The 26,433-nt window shown below is 49.3% G+C and overlaps 1 protein-coding gene across 5 annotated transcripts in view; it reads right to left on the reverse strand.

The window, feature by feature from the left end:
* Positions 1–26,433, reverse strand: part of DAG1 (dystroglycan 1) — a 53,122-nt gene that overhangs the window by 5,881 nt on the left and 20,808 nt on the right. For all 5 annotated transcript variants that reach the window (XM_076346054.1, XM_076346055.1, XM_076346058.1 and 2 more), the window contains one exon: positions 10,424–10,833. In XM_076346054.1, the coding sequence (XP_076202169.1) occupies positions 10,424–10,705 (282 nt within the window). In that variant the 5' untranslated portion in view covers positions 10,706–10,833. The remainder of the gene's footprint in view (positions 1–10,423; positions 10,834–26,433) is intronic.

Genomic DNA, 26,433 nt, shown 5'->3' on the forward strand with positions numbered 1-26,433 from the left:
GAGGAGGAAGGGCAGTGCTGGGCACACATTAGGAACAGAAACATAAGAAGCCAGGACAAAGCCACAGCGTTATTGAGGCTTACACAATCAAGAAGAATAAAATCTTTAATAGGGAGTGGTTAAATGCACGCTGAATGTGTAATTTCAGGCTACATTTGGAACAAGTCTTCCCCTTCCGTGCACTCTACAAAAGCCCTTAATTACAGGATCACACACTCCATGCAGAGCTTTCCTGCGAGCCGGGGTTTTCTGCTGCTCCCTCCTCCCCAGGCACGGCGCATGAGGAGACATACAACAAGCATTACCTTTAATCTTATGTCACAAGGTGATTCTCTTCAATCACGTATGCTCCTACATTTGATAGCCAAACTCATTTGGGAAAGATGGCCAACCCCACATGCAAAAAGGACAGTGAGGGAGGCACAGGCCAGTCTGAATATTTCTGCTTGGAAACCCATTTTTAACCTACGGTTTACATCTGAGCTCACATTCTTAAGGGCCCATGCTAGAAAATGAAACTGCAGCTAGACAGATTCACACCGAAAACTAGGCTCTCCTGAAAAACAAAAACAGGCCAGGCAATCACCTACTGGGACAACTTGTTCTAGCAAGGATGCAACGGCTGCAAAACATTTATAAACCCACTTAAACTTGATTTAAAAAAGAGCTGAGCTAGTTCAGCTGTATTCAACCTGCGAGGAGATGTGGACTGTTTCTAAGGGTTCTGCACGAGGCGATTCAGAAAATCAAATTTATGTGTATTACGCGTTTGAAATCCATGAAGATGCTTGTGCCTCCCCTGGGAAATCTTTAGGAAGGCAACAAGTCTTCAATGCCATGGCTCTGCTTTAAACACGGCTACTGCCCTGGTGGCAAAATTCATCCATATTCACATGACAAAGGAAGAACCCCTCAAGATTAGAGTAGATAATCAAAGCAGTTATCGGGCTGAACAAACATACTTGTTCCTCAATGAATGATAACCAGCGGAGCCCTCAGCGTGGGTCCGTCCTGGTCACGGTCGCTGCTGTGTTCGTGGTGGCATGAAAGCGGGAACGGGGAGCCCTGGACTCTGTTCTTGCAATGTTTCCTTCAAATATTGCTTCAAAGGGTATTTGTTAAGGCTATGCATAGTTAATGATTTGGGATCTCTAGTTTTCATGTAAAAAGTTTTCCAGTTTTCTATGTACGCAATAAATATCAGCCTTAAGCCCTGCCATTTCCCTCAAGGGGTCTGGTTTCAAAATAACTCTTCCGTTGCCCAAGAAACAAAAGGCTGCCTTTGTTTTCCCATTATTTGAGATAATTGTAAATGAATGCTTATCGGGTAAAGATTACACAAGCCTGGCAGTGTACTGAAGACCATTAAAAAATTAGCCATGTTTGTGATTTTAAATACATACAGTGGTCTGGCTGGCTTTGAAGACCTTGTTCACAAAGTCCTTTCAGATATACGTGGCCTGTTATTTTTAGGCCAGCCAAGAGCAGTCAGCTCATGAGAGAAGATAGCTCGGTTTGATTTGTTTTTTTAAACTTAGATCTTAAAGCCCTGTAGCCAACAAGACAAAGATAAGCAAAGGAGCAGTGAGCAAAACTGCTGCCTCTGAGGGAATTCAGGCAAAAACCACATTCTTGCCTACAAGAGTACCCTCTAATCCTCCAAGTATTAGTCCTCCTCCTCCTGAGGAATCCTCCAAAAAGGAGACAGGTACTGTAGGATCCTGCCACAGGTGACCCTTTGGCACATCACTATGAAATCCTCCCGGCCCTGGAGGTATCCGATGGGATCTCCCCAGCCTATGCTGCCAGACCTTCCCGTGGGCAGCAACAGCAGCAGCCAGGGACTCTGCTCCTTCCTGCGCCCTTTCCAATCAGTCCTAAGAAATTCCTGACTGCTTTTGGGCAGGGGTGAGCATGGATACTCCTGCAGCCCTGCCAGATCTCCCACCACTCCCTTCTCCTCCCCGTGTCCAGCTGTTTCTGAGACAGACCCTGTGCCAGGGATTTCATTTGGATTATAATTACTGATGACAGTTTGCTGTATGACAGACTCCCCTTCTCGGTTGCTCCTCAGCATTACCCTAAGCACACAGGGCCAATAATGAAAAATACCCCGGCTGAGCCCTCTCTACATCTGAGCAGAAGGCAAACTGAACTGTGCTCAAGCTGACTGAGCTAACCGGTGTTAAACCAAGTCTGCAGTGCTCAGGCTTCTGCAAGCAATTAACCAGTGGGCAGGGGAAAGAAAATGGAAAGGAAGACAATTCAAATGCAAATACAACTGCAGAGAAAGAGTCAAACCTAAGCTGTTTGCCTAAACCCAAGCTTCATCTTAACCCCCTGCTAATGCAGCAGCACAGGGCAGTTTTGTCAGCAGAAGCAAAACAGGCAGTCTCAGCTCCAAACCAGGTATGTGGGCAGGCAGATTTTGGGCTGCCTTGTCCCACACGGGCCAGACAAGCGGTGGTAGAGACATGGGTTTCAGATCCGCCCCAGCGCTGCTGGAACCAAGGGCACTGCAATGATTCATGGTGCTGACACAGCCAACCGGGAGCCAAGAGAAACAACGAGAACATGGGGCTGCAGGCTCCAAGTCAGAGGATCAAGTCCTCTTTTGGGAGGCTGGCCCTGCCCGTGGGTCCATCAGGTGCATTTCTCTTCTTCACCAACACGAAGATGGAGCCAGTGACTGCAGGCGTGGGGTGTGCATGCGGCCAAGCCGTCCGGGCACCACTGCCCTGGGCAGGTCCTGCAGCAGCAGAGGCTGCTGCACTGGGTCAGGGAACACGATGGCTCAAGGCAGGAGCTGGACAACCCTCAGACCACCACAGCTGCTTGCCTTTGGCCCCAAGGAACAGCCCGGACAGGGAGGCTTGCCTGTATGCAACCAGGAGAAGATGCAAAAAGGAGCTTCCAATCTTACATCCCCCTTTCTTTCCTCAAATACAGCAGAACCGCAAACTAGGACATCAGACAGGTCTTGCCGAGAAACACAAGGCTCAGAAAACAGTGAAAGGAGGATGGGCACCTCTCGGAGCCTTCTGCTTGCTGGGCACAGCAACGGTGCCACCACAGGTGCCACCACAGAGTGCTGCACTATGGGAAAGCTCAGTCTGAAGAAAGGAAAGTTGCATTTACTTGGCACAGCGAGCAGGGAGGAATCGCGGCACATGCAGAGGGGACTGCGATACCCGCCAGAGCTTTTGGGTATCCTCAGCAGACAGTGCTCTTCCAAGCTGCCACATGCCTTGGACAAAAGGCACAGGAGCTCATAGACAAAAACAAGCTGCTCCAGGACATTTCATGCAGATGCATCTGCCCCTGAAAGTCTAAAAACAGCCCAGAGACTTCACTGGTTCTCAGAAGTATGTTAGCCTCGGTGACCCGACTCTTCATTACCAGCAGGAGCTCACCACCTCTGTTCAGAGACCGAAAGCTATATAGGAACAGCCGGTAATTGGTGCTTCCTTTGTGCACAGGGTAGGTCAGGATGGTTACACTAATCCCACATTTCGGCTGGTCCCAGCGAAAGCTCTGCAAAGCTCTTCCTGCATGTCTCCATGCACTGAAGCTGTTGCCTTAGAAAAATCAAACTTTTCAGCTCAGAAAGCTGAGCTAAGGGAGAACAAGGCTGCAGAGGCTGTATCACAGGTCCTGGCCCTTGACTTCAAGTTCAAACTTCAGTCCCTGAAGGACCAGGCAGCAAAGCTACTTGAAGTAGCTGTTCTACTTTTACACGCTCATGAAAACCCGAAGGAGAAGTTTACATGTCTGCTGCATTTTCCAGCCATCAAGCGGGCAAGCAAACCTCATGCACAGAAAGCAGCCCCCCTCCTTTGTGGATGCAAGCATAGAGCTGCGCTGCGTGGATACAGCCTGCCCGAAGAGCGGTGCTTTGTCTCGCCAACTTCTTTACGATCAGTAAAATGGCTTCGCAACAGCGCAGGCTGAGTGGCTACGCCCAGCTCATGCCACCCTCACATACTCCTACCATGACGGCTTCTTTTCCAGATGCGCCTCTGTGTTTGCTATAAGGGCACTATTCAGCGTCCCACTCTGCCTGCACAAGGGAACACAACAGCTGTTTCACTGGGAGGTCACTACAAAACATTGAGTGTCCCAAGAAATCCTCCTTTCATCAGTCCATGCAAGCAGCTTGGAAGGATTTGTTTAGCCTTATTGTTGGAGAGGGAAGGCACAGCCCGCCCGCGCCAGGGCTGGGGTCAGCACGGGCTGCCCACACCCCGCTTTCTCCCTTGTTCGGGGGGCGAGCGCAGGGCAGGAAAAGCCTCAAACAGCTTAAAAAGTTCAGTCGGGCTCTTCTTTCAGCGTGACTTTTTATAAGCGAAAGGCCAAAGGGAAGCAAAAATACCACACAGCAGGGATGCCAAGTGCTGGGGGTTTAGTGCTGCCGCCGTGCAGCTAACCAGCCCTGGCAATTTATTCCTGCCATCAGCAGATTGCTGGAAAGCTGGCATTCAAGAGCGCGGCAAGGAAAGGCGAGCCAGATCCCGCAATCTCAGGTCGGCTCCTTCGCAGGATTCTCCTTACTGTCGCATTCCTCAGTCTCCCCAGATGCTCAGGGCAACAACCCGTAAAAGCAGGACAAAACACGGGAACTTCCCAGCCCGCCTGAAAAGCTAGTTTATAATTAGATTGAGTCACATTTTCCACTCCTCCAAATTCAGAGCTTGTTACTAAGCGCACACTGAAAATTCCCTGACTCGGTCTCGCTGCAGGAAAAAGATAAGTGGCCCCCTCGGCCCCCCCAGCAGAAATCTTATCAGCTCATCTTATCGCTAAGATTGCAGCATGGCAGCTATGCAAAGCCCTGCCCCAAGAAATCCTTTGCCTGGACCTGTTCCAGGCGCTGCTATTTATCCCAGCATGCTGCCCTGTAAATAGCGGCTGTTGCTACACCTTCTGGTTAGTCAAAGTCCAGTAAAACTGGGGACCCTGGGAAGGAGATGAAGCTCACATGCTTCAACACAGAGAGCCTTTTAAGATACCCAACTTGATGACACAGCCCCTCAGGAGCACTCTTTGCTTGTCTTCCTCCTTTGAGAAATACCACTATAATAAAATTCACATTCAGTTAAAACTCTTTGAAATAAGGATCATTGCAAGAGGAAAAAAAAAACCAAAACAACAATACCAGTGTTTTTCTTCCCTGAAACTGAGCGTGTCCTGGCACTGCAGGCTGGTTGCTGACATCCAGCCCTTTGCTTCGGGGTCAGAGCAGGGCTGAGGCATGCAGCACAGCCCTGGCAGCAGGTACTCGATGTCAGGACTCCTGCAACCCAGTCTCTGCGGGTCCCGTTTATAAAACAAGGTCCCTGAAGTCTGATGACAGTAAAGCTGTTCAATAAAAGCCACTTTAACCGATGGCAAATAGAACAATCATTGGAAAATCAGGCTCCTGCTTGGAATGCAAGGCTCCTTTTTGCCCAGATTAATATCCAATATTCCGATAACCCCACAAACCTGCTGCATAGCTGCACCGTGTAAATCAACTACACGAGTTAATTCAGTTGTTCTAATCACTTTGCCACCAGCTATGTTTGCATACAGCGACAGCTTCTTGGGGCCCCCGCTACGTGTTTAATCTGTCTTCCTGACAAGCCCTGGTGAGACCGTGCACTTCAAAACGAAAATAAATCAGGAGCCAAGACACAGCCAAGGACAGTAAGACTTCGCTGTGCTCATCCGAGAACTTCTCCCTAGCATCGGCTAACGAACCTGAGCAGCAGATATGCTCCGTGGGATCCATCCCATACCTAACACTCCCAGGATGAGGGCAGGTCGGCAGCTTTATGTATCTTCAAGGAAGACACAGCAAATCACCTGCTCGCACAGGGATGTGTGCCTTGGGAAGCAGTGCACACCAGGAGTTTCTCTCCTTCCAGCATACTTTATAGATCCACCTTTAAACAAAAGCCATTACATTGCACGCCTTTATATACTGTGGGCATATGCAGGATATTGGACTGTGCAAGGGATCAAATACCTTGTGGGTACACTGGTATTGGAGGGAACTGGATTTATCCCTGCATCCCAAGGGAAAGGTGCAGGTATTGCCACAGCAATGCCAGGTAGTGACTATATTTAATACTCTGATCCAAGTGCAGTGCCTGGTGTTCTAGAGAGGCGTCTGCAGCCCAGATGTCTCCTGTTCACTGCACCCAGCCTAGAGAAACACCATCACAGCCTCTAGTCAGAAAGCCCTTCTCGCAGACTTGGGAGACACCAGATGCTTTCTACAGCGGTTTCTGCACCAAGTCAGATCAACGACCTGCATGCAGGATGGAGGTGATCACCACGTAAATGCCGTCCTTTGTGTGTTTTTTCTTTCATGGGCCAAGGCCAGTGTCAGCTTTCCCAATCTGTGGCAGGGTATCGTCACCGGTGGGATGAGCGGAGAGCCATGCTTACTGCAACAGCCACCATCCCAAACGCTGACAGAGGTGCTATCCATGTTAGTGCCACTGTCCTCACCTTGATTATTTGTGTCCTCACCCAGACAGCGATGGGAGGCTTAGGTTTTCATACAAGAAAAATGGGACAACCTTAGAGACAGGACTAGCAGACCTCAGAGACCAAGATCAGCACTGCAAAATTAACGATCCCGCACCTCGCCTAATGTCCTCTTCTGGGACCTCAACAACTGGAAGCAGAAAAAAAAACCCACAGACCTGGGTATTTCAGCCGATGGCAAGACATCTGAGCCAAAGTAAGGCAGACATGGAAAAGCAAATAATTGTATCAAACAAGGTTATTTACAGAAGAGAAAAGGAAGTTTTGATGCCTTTATACGAGGCTCTGGTAAAATTTCATCTAGAGTATTTTCTGTAGCTGTGGTCATGCAAACATAAGAAAAATAAACTCAAGCTGGAAGAGGTGCAGAAGACAGCTGCAAAGATGAGGAGCGGAAGGGAAAGCTTATTTTATGAAAGAGACTAAAGAGGCTGGCTTGCTTAACCAAATAAAATCAAGACAGGGGAATATGCCTGTCACTTATAAATACATAAAGGAAGTAAATATTATGAAGGTAGAATTGATTTAAGCTAAAGGGCAGCACATGTAAATATTTCTAGCCATCTCTAAATTTAGGCTAGAAGCTGCATTTTTAATCAGAGCAGCTTCCAATGGAAGCGGCAGGAACAGGATATCCACCTGGTCTTTGGTCCGAGCATGATCTGCTCTTCAACAACAGGACAAAGCTGAGAGGTAAAGGGTCAGACTCCGCGCAGTCTTCGGTGGAAATGGGGTAAGGAGATCATCAGCCAACGGCAACCGATCGTGGTGAAGGTACCAGCACCAACGCCCCCAGTTATCCTGCTCCCAGCCAGCGTCTGCCAGGAGCTAGTGGGAACCTGCACACTTTTGCACTACCTGTCTGCACGGCAAGGGTTTTGTACGATATGTGGAGATCGGATGTTTTAGCCAAACTCTTGTAAAAATGCCAAGGTTTTGGTGTCAAATGCGGCAAGAAGGGCTGCAAGGTGCCAAGCAGCTGTTAACCCTTTTGGGAAGGCACAACAAGTTTTCATTTCCAAGACACCTTCAGACACCAGGAAAGCAATCCTGCAGTGAGAAGCCTTGCTGTAGCGAAGAAGCTACGGGACAGCATCTGGACTGAACTGCCACCAAATTCAACAGCTGAAATACCTGCAAGCTGCAGCCGCCCTTCAGAGGACACATTAACACCTGAGCAAGGCACCCGCCCAGCAAGACAAGGCACAGGCAAAGGGAGTTTCTAATTGCCAGCCATGAGTTACAACAGCCACAAAGCCTTGTGGCCTCTGAGCAACACAGAAAAGAGACTCTGAAATCAAGACACAAAGTAGGGGTTTTTTTACTACTTTTCTGCACGTCCACCTTTGTATCTTGAGTGCGTTAGAATAAACTTGCTTTTGTACTTAACCATACAAATCTCACCTGTTCTCGAGCAGCTTGGGGGGTGGCAGGGAAACACTGGCGACTGCTCCCAGGAGCACATACCTGATTACACACAGAGCCCACATATCTGTGCAGGAGTGCGTGCCTGCGAGGCACTCCTCCGCCACGCTGCAGATGCCTGGCGTTGTTTCCATCCCACAACCAAGTTTGCAGAGAAAAGTATTTTGTCTACAGCCGGCTGGAATCTGCTAACAAGCAGGGAGAGGATCTGAGAAGCAGCTTCAAGGTGATCCCCACCACAATACAAACGGAGCCTAGAAATAATCAGCAGGAATTATCTAGAAACGAAGCAATCAAACATTCTTCAGGCTCCAGATGGGAAGCTCCTGGGAGCTTGGGGACATCAACTGTCAGCTTTTTTTTTTTTTAAAAAAAGAAATTATAGCCAATTTCTTAGAAATTGAAGGGGACTGAATATAGGCAACCGCATCTCATTGTAAACTCCAACCCACTGCTTCATCTCCAGGGGCACAGCCCTTATTCTTTCTTATTAGGATTTAAGTACACCAGTTAGCAAGATCCAGAAGTATTACGCTTTTACTGTTCTGGCTGAGAAATGCAAGGCAGCCTGAGAAAAAGACCAGAGCAGCTTGCCCTGAAACTTTCCAGTAAAACAAAAATGCACCCCAGCACCCAAAAGTGCCTACGCAGTTCTCGCTAGCCAGGAATCAAATCCCCGTAGCAAAGGTTGGCTGTGCTCAGTAGCCAACGCTCATTCTCTGCAAGGGAGAGACCTTCCAGATACACCAGCTAAGCGAGGCTGCTAACAGTGCCCTAGAGCCTGCTGCACTTTTAAAATCAATTTCAAGGTGAACAGATGCAACATGCACTCGGGCAAGCCCATGGACGAGCGTGAAAATCGCTCCCAGCATTTGCTGAACTACACACAACTAGCAACTGTTGGGTCCTGCTCCAGCCCAGTCCATTTGCATCTCTTCAGGCATCTGTTGGTGTCAGCAAACATGCCTCAACACCAAAGTGGCAGAGGTATTGTTTGAAGCTATCAGGTAGGGTGGAAATAACCTATCAGAGGATTTTCCTGCACCTACTGGAGCTATCACAGATTACTTTTGTGCCAGGAAAAGGAGACTGAGGAAGCTGCAGTGTCATACAAACACTGAAAATTATTCTTGCCATCGAAGTAGCCATTAAATAACACCAGAAGGAGCCATTCCGATGCAAAATCCCAAACCAAAGTTATCATTTCTGTAACACAAGATCTTGGGCTCACCGCACCCATCTGGACTCTTGCAGTCCAGTGCTATATAGGTGCCCCGCGCTCAGAAAACAGGTAGTGGTTAAAACAGGGCGGGCACCACCACCTCCCGTCTGAGCCAGTCTCCTCGGCCGCAGAGGCAATTAAATGTCGCAGCCTTTGCTTTGAAACCAGCTCATCCCCTTCTCTGACTCCTCTAGCCAGGGGCTCACCCACCACCTTCCTCCTCCCCATCTGACCGTCTGTCGATAACAGATGCATTCTTCAGATTTTCTGCCTACCACTGGCACATCGTGGTCCCGGCATCCTCGCTGGAGCCAGTGAGATCATGTATTTGGATTGAGATAATTGCGTGACAGTACGCAGAGCTAAAACAAACCTGCCTTCAAGGAGAAGCTGAGATGTCAGACTTTCTCCTGACTTGCTCTCCATCTCCCTCTGATCTGAGACTCAGCAGAAGGTTGTCTTTTCATAATATTTTCTAAAAATGGATTTTTAAAACTATGATTGGAAGGTAATTCTGTTTTTTAAGAACAGAATTTTCTGAACTGCACATGATCCAAGCAAGCAGATGAGAAGTTGTCTTCTCAGCACCCTCCCAGGAAAGGACTAAAGATGAGCAAGCGTGTGTTCGGCAGTGTGCCTACCCTCCTCCGGGCTATTCTGACACTTTCTTGCCCTCAGGACCGATTCAAAAAACCTCAGATTTCAGGTGTCTGCAGTGCCAGTGGCAGGAGGGTAAGTCAGATACAGAGAAAGGCTCCCACCTTTCCCCAAGAGGACTTAGGGACGAGGTCAGGAGAGACTGTGTCAAAGGCAGCCCAGAGCCCCGCTGGCAGAACAAGGTTTATTTGTCTAGCAATGTTTTGTTACCACAGCGAAGCAAACTCCCCAAGTGTCAGAGCAGCAGCCCCAGGGAATTCGTGGCTCCCCAGATCCCGAGGCAACATCTCCTTATGAATGTGCTCATCGTTCCAGGGGCCGAGTATCTCGCAGCTTAAATACAGCCAACAAACCCGATCGGTCATCCCTGAGAAGTCTCCTCTCTTCATTATAGAAGAAAGGAACTTTGCAATGAGGTGAGGACTTGAATTTTTTTTTTTTTTTTTTTTTAAATCCTCCCATAGTCCTACAAAACCTTAAGGCTGCTTCACAGCACCCTCGTGACCCAGTCTGTTAGTGGGGTGACTAGCTCGACTCCTGCAGGAATATAAAGGAAAACAAGCCTGAGGGAATGGCATTTCTCACCTGGACGATTTCTCCATTGGAAGCAATTAAATCCGTGGGGATGGAGACTCTGAAGAAGCGTCCCACCACGGCAGAGCTGTCCGGTATGCCCACCACGGCTGGCACAGTCTCCCGGAGGTCTGAGAGCACGGAGTGCATGGAGGCCTCCAGCTGGTTTTCCCAGTCCCGAACCACTTCTGCCGGCTCGCTGGGCCAGTGGCAGTGAGCAGAGGCTGCCAGCAGCAGCACAGGGATCCAAGTCCTCCCCAGGAAAGGGGGCTGCAGTAGGCATCCAACAGTCATTCTTCCTGGCGGCCTCAGCGACGGTGCTCCAGCCAGAAAGGGGACCACAGGGAATCTGCAGGCACTGCAGCGTAGGCAGGGGATCCACCAGTCCTTCACAGCAGCCTCATCCTAGGAGCCCTGGGAACCTGGTTAAACAAAGGAAACCCAATCAACACATTAATTACGATATCCAAGCCAGCCAGCTAACACACACAGACCTCTTTGCAATGGACAGAGGGCTACCTGCCACGCTACCCTCTTTGTTTCAGCTTTTTGATTTAACTGCAAGAGCTACCACTACCATTAAAGAGAGCAAGAGCTTCTCAGCTCCTCTTCTGATGTACAGCATCTCTAGAGAAACAAGATCCTCCTGCTTTTCCATGCACGCAACCATGTTTCTGCTGCTCTGGAGCCACAGCACCCTGAGATAGCCACAGGTAGGGAGACAGGGCAGATGCAACCGAAGCTGAGGCTCTGTGCTCTGCACAGCGGTAATAGGTGACCTTTCAAGGCAAGCTGGAGTCAGGCTGGGGCATCAGTGGACTTAAATGCCAGCTACGCAGTATGAAGGTCCCAAGAAACCTTCGGTACTCCAAAGCTGCCATCTTGACAGCTTGATGCACAACAGATGCTTCTGCTCCTCTGATCCATGAGCCTGGCTTTCAAGCCAGGTCTCCTCTCAGTTCCAGCTTCTGGTATTAGTGTGTTTAGACTTGATTGGGGAGCCAGCAATACGCACCCCAAAATCAGACTGGAGTGAGCTATGCCCACACTGTGTCCCACACTGCTACCCGCTGCCCAGCTCCCTCCTGCTTGCACAGCTCGCCCGTCCCCACGCTCTGCCAAGAAACACCTCCAGCTCTCCCTCACTTTGTTGTTTTCTTCTTTCACTCGCTTCCTCCCCATCCCCACCCTCTCTCTGGTCCCCTGGATCACAGCTCTCCTTTCTCTCCTCTGTTCCTTTGGTGCATTACTTCCTTCGCTTCCCCAGCTGCTTCTCCCTCCAGACCGCATTCAGCCATGGCACACAGGAGTCACAGATCTGTACACACCCCCACCATGTTCCTCTTCACAGCCCGTCTGCAGGAGAGCAAGTGGGTTCATGAAAGAGGACAGAGCCCTTTGAGGTTCCGGGGGAAGCCGTACTGCAGCTAGCACAGCCCTCTAACTAATCTGCAGTAACGAGCCAGGCAGTGGGTTATGCAGGACTGGAGGACAGACACACAGACCAAGCGGGTGTTGCTCAGTCCCCTGGGAGCACACGGGACTGGGCTTCCTCAGGCCAGGCACTTGCACATCTTGAACCAACTCCTTTTTTCCAGGCTGAGAAGCAGCTTCAAATTCCCAGAGCAAACCCAGCCCAACTTCTGACCACGGGCTCCCAGTCCTTGCTGCAGCCAGGCAAGCGCATATTGCCCACCACGGGCTTGCAGAAGCAGGCAGAGGGCCTGTCCATGCAGGCAACCAAGCCCAAGGTTACCACAGCAGGCTCTAGGAATAATAGGAGAGATAAGATTTGGTTGCTCACCCTAAAACCTGTGCTCTAGAGAAGCTGAGAGGCTGCGCGCAAGGACTAGCACATCATCACCCCTTGATGGGCCGTTTCACAACAAACCACTCGTGCCGGGGCCGACATCTCCCATCCCATACCTGCTGGTAATGGGTCCAGCGAGCACAGTCACAGCTAGCAAAGGGGGCTGTGGGTAGCGGAAATCATGAGCTGAATACAATAACCTCTGGCTACAGCATCCACAAGGCAGACATCTGATCTGACCGCTGTCAGTCACAGAAAGCCTATCTCAAGTGAAACGCAAAAGAAACAGCAGAGGCAGAATAACATTGCTGGAAACCACAAGACAGATGGGAGGATGGTTGGTGTGAGATGCCAGTGCCAGAAAAAAGCCCATTCCCCCACTGCTATTGTCCTTACGACTGCCTGAACCTATTGGAACAGGAATACACCAGATAAAACAACGGGGAAACCAAGTCCGGGCTCTTCCCAAAGGCAACTGAGCACATGGTGGTCTTCACCTGGAGTGAGATGTCTGAGCTGCTTCTCCAGAGGTTATCATCACAAAAGATGAAGTGGCTGGGCGGGTAAGGACAAGTCACACTTCCTACAGGGTGCATCTCTCCTACCAGCTCCTTGCATGGTCAGAGGGTGAGTGACACACACCAATTGATTGTGGGTGAACCCAGAGTCACCCACAGTCAGCAAGTAGACGTCTACCACAGCAGATGTCTGGTGGAGAATATCCAACAGGCTGTGAATAAGCTACAGAGACGGAGTAGCCTTCTGCAAGAGGTCCTGAGGAGGCCACTGATCATCACAGCAGGAAACTGGGGGACTCTCATCCCTGCACAGTACCTTAAATAAGCAGAAAGAGGAACCACCACCTTCAGCCTCCGTGGAGTCCAGGGTACGGACACTGCAGTGATGACACCTTGTCTGTGAGCTACTTCTCCTGAAGCCTGCTCATTGGAAAGTCCTGCTGTGCAAGGAACTAGAAAGCAACCCGCACAGCAAGTACAGGCAGGATCAGAGACTCGCTGGGAGCTGGGGGAGGAATGCGGCAGCAGCACAACCCAGCAGCCCTGTGGCTGCTGCAGGACTGAGATGCTATCAGCATGGAAACATGGCTGCCTCTCACAGCTGCGCTGAGCCTCCACACCCAAGCAGAGGAGAAACACCCCAGACAACCAGACAGACAGACATCCAGCATACAACTGCACGGAGCTGCAAAGGTGCCTGGAGAGGTTCAGCACCACATCTTCAGGCCAGCCCCTGCCCCTGGCCTGTCACAGCTGCAGTGGAGCTTGGGCACGAGTGTGGTGCAGCTTTGTGTTGCTCAGCCAAATGACATGATCTGGCCTAGGGCACTTCTGTTGGATGGAGAGGAGTATTTGGGCAGAAAGGAGCAGGTTCTTGATATCTGTGGCAAGCAGAAGAGGAAGATGAAGTCATCACCCATTTCAGAAACAATTATCAGAGCAGGCAACAAATACTGCCTGTATGATACATGCCCCTCAGCCAAGCAACTCACGCACTGGCCGCGAAGATCTCATGTGACACTTGCAGGTTGCACAAATTCAGAATTTCATTTTAGGGGAACTACAGAAGAACAGTCTCTGCATATGGAAGCGGAGCACACAGGGAGTATAGGAGGAATTCAGTAGCTGATAACAAAAGGAAAAAAAAAATACACAGAAGTGCCGAGAACAAACTTGCACCGCCAAAAAAATCTCTTGACACAGCTCCACCTCAACAAACAACTGACAGAAGCTGAAACAGTGCCAGCCTCTCACACTGCGTGTGCTAAGAAGGAAAGGCAGGGTGGTACAGCTCTACAGATAGCTGGAACAAGGCATTGCCCCGCAGTACTGAGGTCCACGTGGACTATCGCTTCAAGGCAGAACACTTTTTGTGATAGGAGGTCCTCTGCCTAAAAGCCAGTAGTCCTGCTCAACAAGTCCGCCGGCCACCAGCACTGCAGGTCTTGATGCAGCTGCAGAACAGAGCAAATGGTACCTGCAGCGAGGCTGGAACAAGCACTGGGGACCTGCGTGGCACCTCTGCCAAGTTCAAGAGCCCACACCATTTCACATGGTACTATCATGGGCAAAACACAGACTGACTTGAGACATCATCCCAGTCGTATGCAGAAGAAGTCAGTGTTTCAGGATCATCATCCACGACCAGCGAGCGGCATGGAGCTGGAGCTCCCCGCAAGTAAAAATCTCAACACTTCAGTTTCACACAAGCTCAAAACAGGGCCAAAACTCAAACACAGATGGCATTCTGCAGTGGTCATCTGCTGATCTCTGGGAAGCATCAGGCCGTGGGGCCAACTGACTTAGATGGCACTTTCAAGTTATGAGTGAAGGCTAGACCACCCCAGCTTCTCTACGTGGCACAGTGCTCCTTCTTCCAGCAGGATCTGTACTGCCCAGTTTTGCAGAACACACACAAAGGTTCAGGTTAGTCCTGAATTTCAGGATGTTTCATTCCGTGTGATCTTCTGAAAGAAACAACTTTCTCTTTATCCTCCTGCTTCTGAGAGAGCTCTTTTGGTCTCAACTTTGAGCCTCCGGAGCGTTGGATGAAACATCAAAGTCAGTATCAACATCTGCTTCAGTCCTAGCGCTCGGTGCACATGCCTGATCTCCAGTGCCAAACCCCCATCTCAGAGACACGGAACTGCTTGGTGAAGTTATGTTGATACGATGCTGCGCTTGATATGATGCTGACTTGTCAAGACAGTGCTGGAGCTTGCTCCTTCTCCATGCAGCTACAAGGCCCACCGACATGTTAAGGACATGCTCTACCTTCATTATTCAGGAACACATAATAGTGCGGACAGAAGATGGGACTGAAAGGAAGGACTGAGAGCAGGACAAAGTAGCTACTCCTAGCCACGCATCTTCCCAGAGACCTTTCTATCTGCCCACCACAGAATCGGGAGCATCGGGCCAGGGAAAGCATCCTGGCAGCAGGACCGTGGCTGCCCTAGAAATCCTTCTTCCTCTGTGGCTGATTACACCACCACTTCAGCAAGAACCAGTGAAAGTGAAGTCTCCGTCCAGCTACATCTAATCCAATTGCTCAAGCGCACAATCACATCACTGGGCTGCGGTCATTAATCACTGCCAGCATAGTAATGCCACTGAGCCTAGCGTGCAGAAAGCTCAGGTAACTGTCGTGCAATTCTCTACTCCAGATAAGAAGGTATTTAGGAGAGTGAGGAGGAATCCCACTTACCTGATTGCTTATTTAACAATATCCTCATTAAAGGAAGCATTAAACAAGTGGCCTTTCTCTAAGGAAGCAAACTCAGACTTGGCTAAAAAGGGCCAGTGCAACTTTCCAGAACAGAGCTATTGTCTCTGCAAAGATCTCTTGTGCGTGTTTCCACAGGAGGATCGCTGGGCAAGCCCCGTCAGCTACTGCGCGTCTGTGTGTCAAGGTAGCAAGCAGGAAGAATGATGAAATCCAGCGTCACCGGCCAGGCACACAAAGATGGCACTCTGCCGTACATGCTCCCCAGTCCAAAACATGACAGCAGGCACCAACGGTGCCAGCCTGGCAGCGCGGTCCAGGCAGAGGCGGCTGGTGCTCCGTGCACGTCTGCGCCGCGCTAAAGGAGTCTGGGGAGGGGAGCAGGAGGGAGAAACAGCTTGGAGGCAGCATGTCTGGGCAGAGCAGCCCATCACCACATTTATGAACTAATGGATACAGTCTCCTCAAGACTAAGAGCGTGCCAGTTTATGAACTAATAGCTACAGTCTCCTCAAGACTAAGAGCACGCCAGTCTGCAAGCTTGACACATTATATGCACAAAGAACACTCTGGAGCGTGAAATTTAGGAAACAGTAAGAGTTTCCGCACTTGCCCAGCTCCAGACGTATCCTGAAACAAAGACAGCAGCCCCTCCGACAGCCTATGTTATAAGCTACAGGAACATGCTGCAAATGACTCTCAGTCATTTCCAACCTCAATGGCTTCAGCCACATACGTTCGCAGAAGATGACCCAGGCTCCAGACGCTGCTGTGTCGGGGATGAGTTATGGAAAGGGAAGTACAGGAGGGCAACTGCACAGAGACGCATTCGTCACGCACAGACTAACTGGCACGCAGCTGCTGCAAGAGAACAGGCAAGGCGGAGGAAGGAAGATTCACCACTAGCCGTAGCTCCCCGCTCAGCTGTGCTCAGAGCGACGGCATCCTGTCCCGCACGGCGCTAACCAGGCATCTGCAGGGATGGCGGAGACTGCATGCCTAAAAGACAAGTTCATTCACAAGATTTTGGCTTAACGCTGCCATCACAGCTGCCTGCCTATAGCCATGCGTACATCAAAACCAAAGTAGCAGGCAGCTCGGCATCAGAGATGGGACTGCAAGAGAAAGCTGCCTTAGTGGAGAGCCCCAGATCAGCACTCCTGAAGCCCCGGGAGACCCTTCCACCCTCTGCCCCTCCCAGCCAGTTGACAAGCTTGCCATCATTAGCTGGCCACCCCAGATGCCATCAGCCCAGGAGGTACAGACCAGGCTGTACTCGATTCTTTGCCCTAAAATTGCATTTCAACATGCTCTTCCGCAGCTATGCCCACCCCGTATTGTCAGCAAGTTAAATGCCCAACTGAACTGACACCTAGCTCAAAGGACACACACACGAAAAAGACGCATTTTTCAGTCTCGTCCCTTCTTTTATTTCTGCATTGCTCGTCTCCAGCACATCTGGTGTCAGTAACAGGAAACCCTGACACTGAAAAACAATCTAGGGAAAAAAAACACAAACCAAACAAACCCAAAACAGCAGTGCTAAAAATGTGTGCCGGGCAGGGAAACAAGCAGCAGCCTCCTGCTGATGGGGAACATGGCTGCAAACTGTTACTGACTTGTTGCTTCAAGTCACACATGCCACAAGCAGCTTCGTGAAGCTTGTACGGGAAGTGGTCACAGTAATCAACACCTCGCAGCGGTTTTTATTCTGCTAGAGTAAGCACCAAGATATTTAACTTTCCTGTAGCTAAGAAGCAGCTTTCTACTATCTTCCATTACCTTTTGTTTGAAAAATACAGTTTCATGCCACCAAGAAGGGATGAAGCCTTCCCACAGCCCTCTCATTTGCATCTCATGTCTCCCCTTGGCCAACAAAACCTGCTCCCGGTTCTCCCCCAGCCTGGGACCAGAGACACTGACTGATGCCTCTGCTCCGACTGACAGACAGCGGAGTGCTGAGCGAGCAGCTAGGGGAAGCTGGACCGCTCAAGACACCGCACAGGTTTTGTGTTCATTAGGATGTGTGATCTCCAGCACCTCCTGCAGAGGGAATACACAGGCAGCTCTGAGAGAGAGAAAAGATGCAAAAAGTAGAATTTCCCCTTTTATCCCTGTATTGCATCTGCCTGTCCAGAAGCTGGGCCACTAGACTGCCCTTCCCAGCTGGGGACCCTGCTCCCGGGAAGACTTCTTGCCCTGGAAAAGGAAAGCACGGAGGACATGCTCCCAGGTAGCCCTCCCTCCAGCAAGAGCTGTGGCAGGGAGGAAGCAGCCCCCCGGACCCCCCAGCCAGGGGCACTCCTGCAGAGGTGCGTGCAAGGGGCACCGCAGAGCAGCAGCAGAAACACAAAGGACACCAGAGCCCTTCTGCCAGCGTGTTTTTCTTTCCCTGCAGAGTACATTTCCCCCACAAGGTGCAGCGACAAGGCTTCTGGAGGCAAGCACCTTCCCCAGCCTCCTGCAGCCCTGGGGAGGCAGGAGGGGATGAGTGTGGTACCCACAAGCGCCTCTCAACTATGCACTTGCACGCTGACCTGACACATCTGCTGGAAGACCATATGGATGTCCCCCGGCTTGTCAATCCTGCTCGAGTGGCTCCTTGCAGCCCACGTGTGCTACTTGTCCTATGCTTGAGCCATGCCTCGAACTGCTGCGGCGCCTGAACCGCAGCAGTGACTGGCAGCCACAGATTTTGGCTGGGCGAGACTTCTGACTCTCTGATGAAAGTTTCTGCAACCACAATCAATCCCTTCCTCCCACTTTGTTATTCCCAGACAGCCAACTCAGATCGTATCTTCGACTGCATTCAGTTGAAAGGAAACTCAGATATTATCTTCCCAAGTATTTAGAAGGCCTCAGAGATCATTTTTCCCCCTGTAATTACAAACATCGCAGTCAGGTAGAACTGCCATTTTCCTGGCTGCTGGCAGCAAGCAAATTAGGATATAAACACCCATCAAGAAGCAGAGGACTCCAAATAATCACCGAGGACAGCTTCACCGGTGTCGCCCCACACGTTAAACACCGCTTGCACCCTCCAACTGAGCCCCGTCTTGAGGGAGGGCTGGCAGAGAAGGGCAACGGGGATCATCAACGGTAGAAAATGGATCCTGCCTGGAGGAAGCTGGAGGAGAACAAAGTGGGATGCACTGGGGCATGAAGGCGATGGGGAACAAGAGCCCACACTCTCCTCTAATAAAAGGACCAGAAGCCAAGCTAACCTGAACCAGGCTCAAACCCAAACAAAATGAGAGTTTCCCCCAGGACTCAATGAGGTTGTGAACATGAATGTTTAAAAAAAAAAAAGGGTGGGATGGGACAATTTTATAGAGGCAGAGTTACCAAGGCAGCATTTCTGGCTCAAGCAGCACTTCGTGACAGATAGCAGGATCCCGGGACGGCATTCAGGGAAACGATGACTCGCATTCCTCTCCGACTTGTTCAATAACATTCTCCTGACTGTTATTGGAAAGGGCATATAGGCTAAATATACAGCTGTAGCAGGGCAGAGCAAGGGTCTGTCTGCATGCAGTTTAACCTGGCTTTGGCTTCACTTGGGTTTCCAGTGCGTAGCCAGCCAGAGCAAGCCCCTCAAAACTCTACTTGTAACTCCTGGTTTTGTCTGGAAACAGAGCGAGAGAGTGTAAAAATCCTAATATTTAATTCTATGTTTAAGGGAATGTAAGCTAAAGCTAGTACTAAAATCCACAGGAAATTAAACTACAAAAGGTTAAAACAAAAAAAACAACCAACCAAAAAAGATGGGGCTAAGAGCTCCTTCCATACAAATGCTATAAAAATGCATATTTTGAAGACAAACACGACAGGCATGTGTATATATATAAATGCATATGAACACTTTATCAGCTTCCAAGATTTAGTAAAAACCAGAACTCAAGGCACCAAGACAAAATAGGTATTTTTGACTCTAGATTTCTTTTGTCAGGAAGGATGCATGTCTTGCTGAATTTGCTTGAAGTTAATACTGAAGTCAAGACAGTGGCATTACAGAAAAACTTTTTAGCAGAAGCCATCCTGCGAGAGAGCCCAGGACAGAGGAAACTCGGGCTGGCAGAAGCGCCTGGATAGGCAGCCGACAGAGACGAGACCAAAGCACCACTCTGAAAAATTAGAGCAATTTTAATTTGGACCACAAAAGAGTTCTCTCACTGGTTAGCGTACACAAGGCAGCAGACCAGTCCCCATGACACTGCACTTGGATTTGAGGGGCACTAATTGCTAGAAACATTGGAAGTAGAAGATGTAGGACTCTCGAGATAAATTTCCCAGCCCTCCACGGGCTCACTGTGCCATAGCAGCTTGGGTTCACTGAAGTCTGATTCTGGACGCTCTAGAAATTACTTACATGGGGATCCAACTGGTTTACATGTGAATTTGCAGGGACAAAGCTGAATTTTATATAGTTTTAAAACTAACGTGGATTTCTGTACCAAAATACAAGTCCTCAAGTATACCAAGATCAGCCCAGACTGCCTCTGCCTTCCCCAAGGATACTAAGAGCCCAGGCTGTGTCTCAGCCACTCCCATCTGTGAAAGACACAAATGATGATTTCTAAAAAAGCAAAATAAGCTTTGTCTAACAAAGGCAGTCTAACAAGGTACCTAGAGGACCCCTCAGCAGCTCTAGCCAGAAAGTACAGCTGAGGTACCCGACGACAAGAAGAGAAAGCACAAACCAGCAGGAAGCAAGATACAAGATGTCACTTTTTAAATGCAAGGACTATGAGGCATCAGAGCCCAATCTTGTATTCCTCAGCAGGCGGGTCGTTCCCCAGCTAGCACTGCAGGACATGTGCAAAAGCAGGCGGTGTGACAGTCACCACTGTGTGTCCTGTCCCCTGGTATCACTCACCATCCACCAGCTGTTTCAAGTCTAATTCACACCAGCTAACGACCTTTGATAGAAGTCACCCAGCTGGAAAGCAGGTTTCTATCTGAAGGTGCAGCTTCAGAAATGGGTTTAAACCAAGGCACCGTCACCAACAGGTGACCTCAGTCTTTCCTCCACTCCATGCTCCTAAGGGACAAAATCATCCACAAGCCTCCAGCAGCACCTGAAACCTCAGCCGAAGCCTGAAAAATACTTCCTCCCTAAGCTGCCCTGTTGTACTTCGAAGGAGATGTTCTCTTCGGATGTAGTCATGAGCACTGAAACCAACGAGGCTAAAGAGATTTGCATCTATTGCTTGATTTCTTAATTGAATTAAAGGCTGAACAAAACCCCCTGAAGCTTCAGAGAATCCACACAGAAGAGAAACAACGAATATCCTAATCAGAGAGGAAGCTTCCACTGGACATTTTGTCTTATTAAGTACTAAAGAGTCCACACAAAAAGAGAAGGACCCTGAGGGATAAACTCCCATGTCTAGCAAGGCAGGAAATCTCGCTCAAGTTTCCGCCACAGTTTGGCTTTCGGAGCACATTACACATTGCACGAGTCGCACAGAGGAGAGAGGTGAGCTTTGGTGAGTCCTTTTAGCCAAAACTCTCCCACCTACCTTGCTGCCTATTTTTTAAAAAATAAAAAAAAGGTATAAGCTCTTTCTGTCAAATTAGCGAGCAGAAGCTATTAGAGAGGTGAAGGACAGACTGATGGGTAGGGCAGTCCTGCAAAGCCCCTTCTTAGGAAACCTGATCATACTTCCAAATCCTGTTCTGAAGGAAACCCTTTCGAGGCTCCAGCTCTGGCGGTACACCTGAGCCTGGCCAGAGGGCTTGCAGCCGGACCCTCGCCTATGTTTTGGCCATGCAATGACAGAATACTTTTTTCATCACCAGAACAGCCCTGTGCACCAAGAACAGCATTCGGGCTTCCCTAGGACATGCCAACACCGCAGCGACCAGGCAAGCGTTAGCTTTGCTAACGGTACTGAAGCAGGCAGCGAAGCGCTGGGGCACCCGAGAGTGGGCAGCTTGGGCAGGTGTTCCTCTAGTGTGAGGATCAAGCAGCCCAAGGGTTGCAGGAACCAAATCTGAAAAAAAAGAAAATCTTGATGAGGTTTCATATTCAAGAGTTGCCTCAAACTGCTGTTTGGCTGGACTGCTTTATGGAGAGGCAGCCACATTCCAAGGGTTTATAATCACCTTCTGGGTATTCCACAAAATTCCTCAGATAATGAAGTATTTCAAGGAGGTCCTTGAAAGTGTTTAAGCACCATAATTTTCTATAGGCTGATGTCACAGCACCAGGGCTTCAGCACTAAGCACAGGACTGGAAAGCAAGGCTTAGGATCTCTCCCCTACCTGCCAGGGACCTGACTGCCAGGCACAAGGTCTGCTGCTGCCACCAAAGAGATGTAAAGCACAAACAACTGATATTAAGCAGACACACAAAACAAGGCAAGCAACACCAACAAAAAGCCACTTTCAGCACTTCAGTTACATATGCAGCATCGTTTATATTCTTTGTGGCAGCGTAACTAAGGGCAGGCACATTCTGCTTAGAAACATCCGACCGTTCCATCAGCTTTACCACCCCACCCTACAACTCCAAGCCAAGACATTAAGATTCAACTTTATGGAGCTGCTCAGCCCTGATTTATTACTCAGCTAGCAAGACTGCCATAGCTCTTCATTTAAATATATTTACCAGCCAGTGATTTATGCAGAGCAGCCAGGGCATCAGCCGTGGACCTGCAACTTTCGATGTTTCTCATGAAAACTATTCTAAACGCTTCTTGGCAGAATGAGGTATAAGTGTTCCAACTTTAACCATCAAGCATAAAATGGGAGAGCTGCAAAATGAAGCAGCATTGCTCCCATGCCACAGAGAAAGCTTCTGGAGGAGGAATTAACTCCCTGAAGATCAGCAGCTTCTAGCTGGGCAGCGCATTCCCTTAAACCCGCAGAAATTCAGGAGTAATCAAAAACCACCAAACCGATAACCTCTTCCTGCAGGTGCACATTTTTACAGGTGCCATCTCCTCTTGCTAGAGACCAGGGAGCAAAGGGCTGGACTGCTTCAGTAAAACTGTCTGCTCCTCACAATAACCTCTGGCCCGAGCTGGCCAGCCTTTCGTTCGCATAGTAAGTCCGAAAACAACAGATCACCAACAGCACAAGCTTACCGAGGCAGAAGGACAGTCCGTGGCTTTGCAGGTCCATCTGCTTCCTAACCACTCTGGTGCAAGAAGATTGATTTAAATGAAAAAGCAAAGATGAGCACATTAAAAGACAAGACACTAACAGAGTCTGCATCACATTCCTGCAGCATTAATTTCACTGCATTATCTTTCAGCTAAATTATCTTGTTTACCTGCACTACATAATTAAAAAATAACCCTCATCTGGATTTAACCATGGCCTTCATGGCTTCAGCCAGAACCAGGGAAGGCTGGAGCTGCTCATCACAGGTCCACCAACAGAGAGATAGCTCCAGCTTTTCTCCCCACCCTGCTCTGGTATTGAGAAATCAAGAGACAAGCTGAATTATTTCAACCCAAGACCATTCAGACTACTTCACTTCATTCAGGATCTGGCCAAAGAGGGCTTACCTTTAGAGAATCAACCCTGACGCGCACAAAGCCAGCACGATCTACTACTAAATACCTTGCAGGATAACATGGCCTTCTCTGCAAGCAGCGAAGCACTGTACCTGCACATCAAAGACGTTTCAAGGGTTGCTCCAAGCAACCCCCCTGCAGCAATTCCAACACAAGCACATCCTGCCATTGCCGGTGCCCAAATTCCACAAACAAGAAAGTCCAAAGTCCAAGGGACTGAAAAATATTGCTTTCCAGAAAGCATGGTTTTAAATCCATTTCTGACAAGTTTCAGCTTAAATTAAATGAAAGTCTTCATACAGCAGCAAAGACACTTAACGAGTTTCTGTAGACTCCTGACTTTTCCTGCTGGCAGGGAGAGCCCAGCAGATAACTGAAAAAAAAAAATAGGTTCAAATTGACCTGCTCAGCCACCAGACACGTTATTTAAAACTGGGACCTGGGTAAAGGCAGAGTACGTGCAGGAAAAAGGGGAGGCAGAGAGACAGCAAGGACAAGACAAGGAAAACTGATGATGTTCTTCCATAAGCAGCCACGGAGCCCACATAGTGTAACACATTTGCACCAGTTAACTAGGTAGCACAGCATCTGGTATCAGACCTCAAGAAATGGTCCTGAGGTTTTGCCACAGCAGAAAAATCCAGACTTCTCCCTTCCTCACAAGAAATCTATCTTGTATAGGTCAGAGAGGCTGGAAACAAGACCTCCATGTTTTTGAGGGGAAAAAAACCCAACTTACAGTGTATTTCAAATAGCGTGAGCACAGGCTGCACCCCTCTATTTTGACTTGCCGTTGCAGTTTTTACACAGAAAACAAAAGACTGCAGCCTGCCTTCCCAGCGCACTGACACTGTCCCCCACAGCTTCCTAGGTGACAGTCCAGACAACTGCGAAGGGTCACCAGCATGGACTCAGAGCTGCACAAAGACATGGAAGACAGCAACAGCTGTGTCCTCCTGACTCAAGTGGGCAGATTAAAACATGAATTCAAGTTGTAAAGAGGAAAAAACTGGAATAAGAAGATGGGACAGATCCTGTACTGACTTCCTTCCCACTGCAAAGTAACAAGGCAAAGCATGTGATGACTACCTACTCCCTCTGCAAGAATCCCAAGAATGGGGGCAAAGTCATCACAGCTCCAGTGTATGCCCCAGGAAAACAGACTCAGACACCATTCTGAAGCAACAAGGAAAATTAAACCAGCACTCAGCTGGGTTCTGTACCAGTTCGAGCCAAGCACCATCTCTTCTTGCTCCCCACATACACTCTGGACACCCAAAAACTACTCTCCCCTTCATGCCTGCATATCTTAGTCAAGTTAGGCGTACTCAGACTTTGCATAGAGCAGTGCCTCTACACCCATATTTTCATTAGTTCGAGCTCTACTCCCATAGAGCCACCTTCTCTGCCTTGAGGCACCCAGAACAGAGCCCAGCCCTAGGCACAGTCTATGCTGACCCTGGGAGCGAAACAAGGACAACCCCACTTCCCAGCCCAGCAACCACCCACAAGAGTCCTAAGTGTTCCTGAGAGCATGTAACAGCAGACAAATACATTTGTCCTTAATCACTCCAAGCTTTTCTTCTGAATCCACCCCCCCAAGTCACTCTTGCTTTGATTTTTGCTCAGCACTTGCCTGATCTTCATTACTAATGCGATGCCCGAATCCCAGTAATTGGAGGGCATCCCGTTACTAGCACCCACTGGACTCTCCTCGGTGCTCACGCAGACATATGCCTATGGCTGTTCTTGTATCTCAGTAAATCCGAAACGCTTCCCAGAAAAACCTGATGGCTCATCGCTATCAAACAGCATAGGAGAACATAAACAGTTTAGCGAGAGCATAAGGGCTGTATGAAGAGAGATGCTCGAGCGCCACAGTCTTGGAGTTGCAGAGAGGCCCTTAAGCTCTGAAGGTGTGTTCAGCTTGCCTTTGCTTTACAGCGCTGCCGCAGATGTGGGGAAACAATTAAACTGCTTATCACAGTATGGCCCATTCAGCCTCCAGAGCGGGGGAGCAATTCCAATCCCCAGGTGGCAAGCGCCGCAATTAGGTACCCAATTACGTGCACCAAAGCTTCGCTTATGTTATTTTACTTCAACGGTTATATAGTATTTCCTTGGCTTACTGTCATTAAAAGATTGTAGGTTCAGGGACGACCTGTAGGTCTCAGCTGAGATCGGGTCACTCCCGCAGGACCTAGTTGCACATTGCACGGCATTGCACGGATGCAGAACGGTTCAGGTGCGGGCAGGTGACTTACAAGTCATTCAGCAGAGCCAGTTACAAAGCCTGGTCACAACCACCATTTCCTCACCTGGAGGGGCTAGGCTTAAAGTTTAAAAATAAAAAACCGGTTACACTGCAGCCAGGATCAGCCTCCAGCTCCACAACAGCCCACCTCTGAAGAGCAACTCCAGATTGGTGCTTGAGCCTCTCCTGGGCTTAATAACATGTTGTAGGAGAAAAATGTGGTTTTAGCAGCTCAGTCCATCCCTTATAAAGCAGGGACGCTATGCCAAAGATAACCTGGCTTATTAGTTACAGTCACCAAGCACTCACTTAGCAGGTCTCTGATCAGGGACCACAACGCTCTGTCTGCACCACAGCATCGCCACCGTCACTGGCTGTGCACTGGACAGGCGAGGATGCCCTCCCCTACATCACGAAGGTGTTTCACATAAAGCAGTTAGCGGTTTTTAAAGCAGTAGATAGCCAGGACTCATTCGCCAGCCTCCCCAAAGGAAGCATTTTCTTCCAGCTCAGACAAGGTCTCTACTGCAGCTTTGCTGCACCTTCAGCCTTTGCTGGACAGGCTGAACCCCTCAGGCAGAGTTTTGTACCTGGCACTTCCCAGAGTCATGTATGACAACAGCTACAACAGCTGGTCAGCAGCTGTAGGGAGACGCGTGATATAATGATCAAGAATGATGCAGTTTTGGGACTTCTCATATATAATCATAAGTTCAGTGCTGTTCTCCAAAGGTCTCCGCTACCTTATTGCGGCAAAGTCCAGAGCAAACAAAACCAGGTTACAGAACTGAAGCACCTTCCACAAAAAACAGGGGAAAAAAAGCTTTCAATGATAACAGCGGTGCCTCCCACCACAGGGCAGCAGCAGAAGACAGACTGCCTCTCATTTATTCCTCAAGACCTTATGCCAGCCAGCAACTTTGCTCATTGCTGTAGGCTGAGCCTAAGGCCCCCACCACCACCACCACATGATGTTGCTCTAGGTAACACAAACAATACTTAAACCTCAAGGTTGCAAATAATAAAAAGGTTAGAATACCTGAGAATTAAGGCTCTCCGTGAGCTGGTCACAGCAAGCACAATTCACTTCTACTCTCCACCCCTGTTCCAGCTTTTTGTTCTCGCTGCCTTTGAGGCAGGCAAGCCCTTCTTCACCCATCCATGGCTGTCAGCAAGCAGCCCAGGAGAG

This window comes from Aptenodytes patagonicus, chromosome 8, assembly GCF_965638725.1.
Source record: "Aptenodytes patagonicus chromosome 8, bAptPat1.pri.cur, whole genome shotgun sequence".
Lineage (NCBI taxonomy): Eukaryota > Metazoa > Chordata > Aves > Sphenisciformes > Spheniscidae > Aptenodytes > Aptenodytes patagonicus.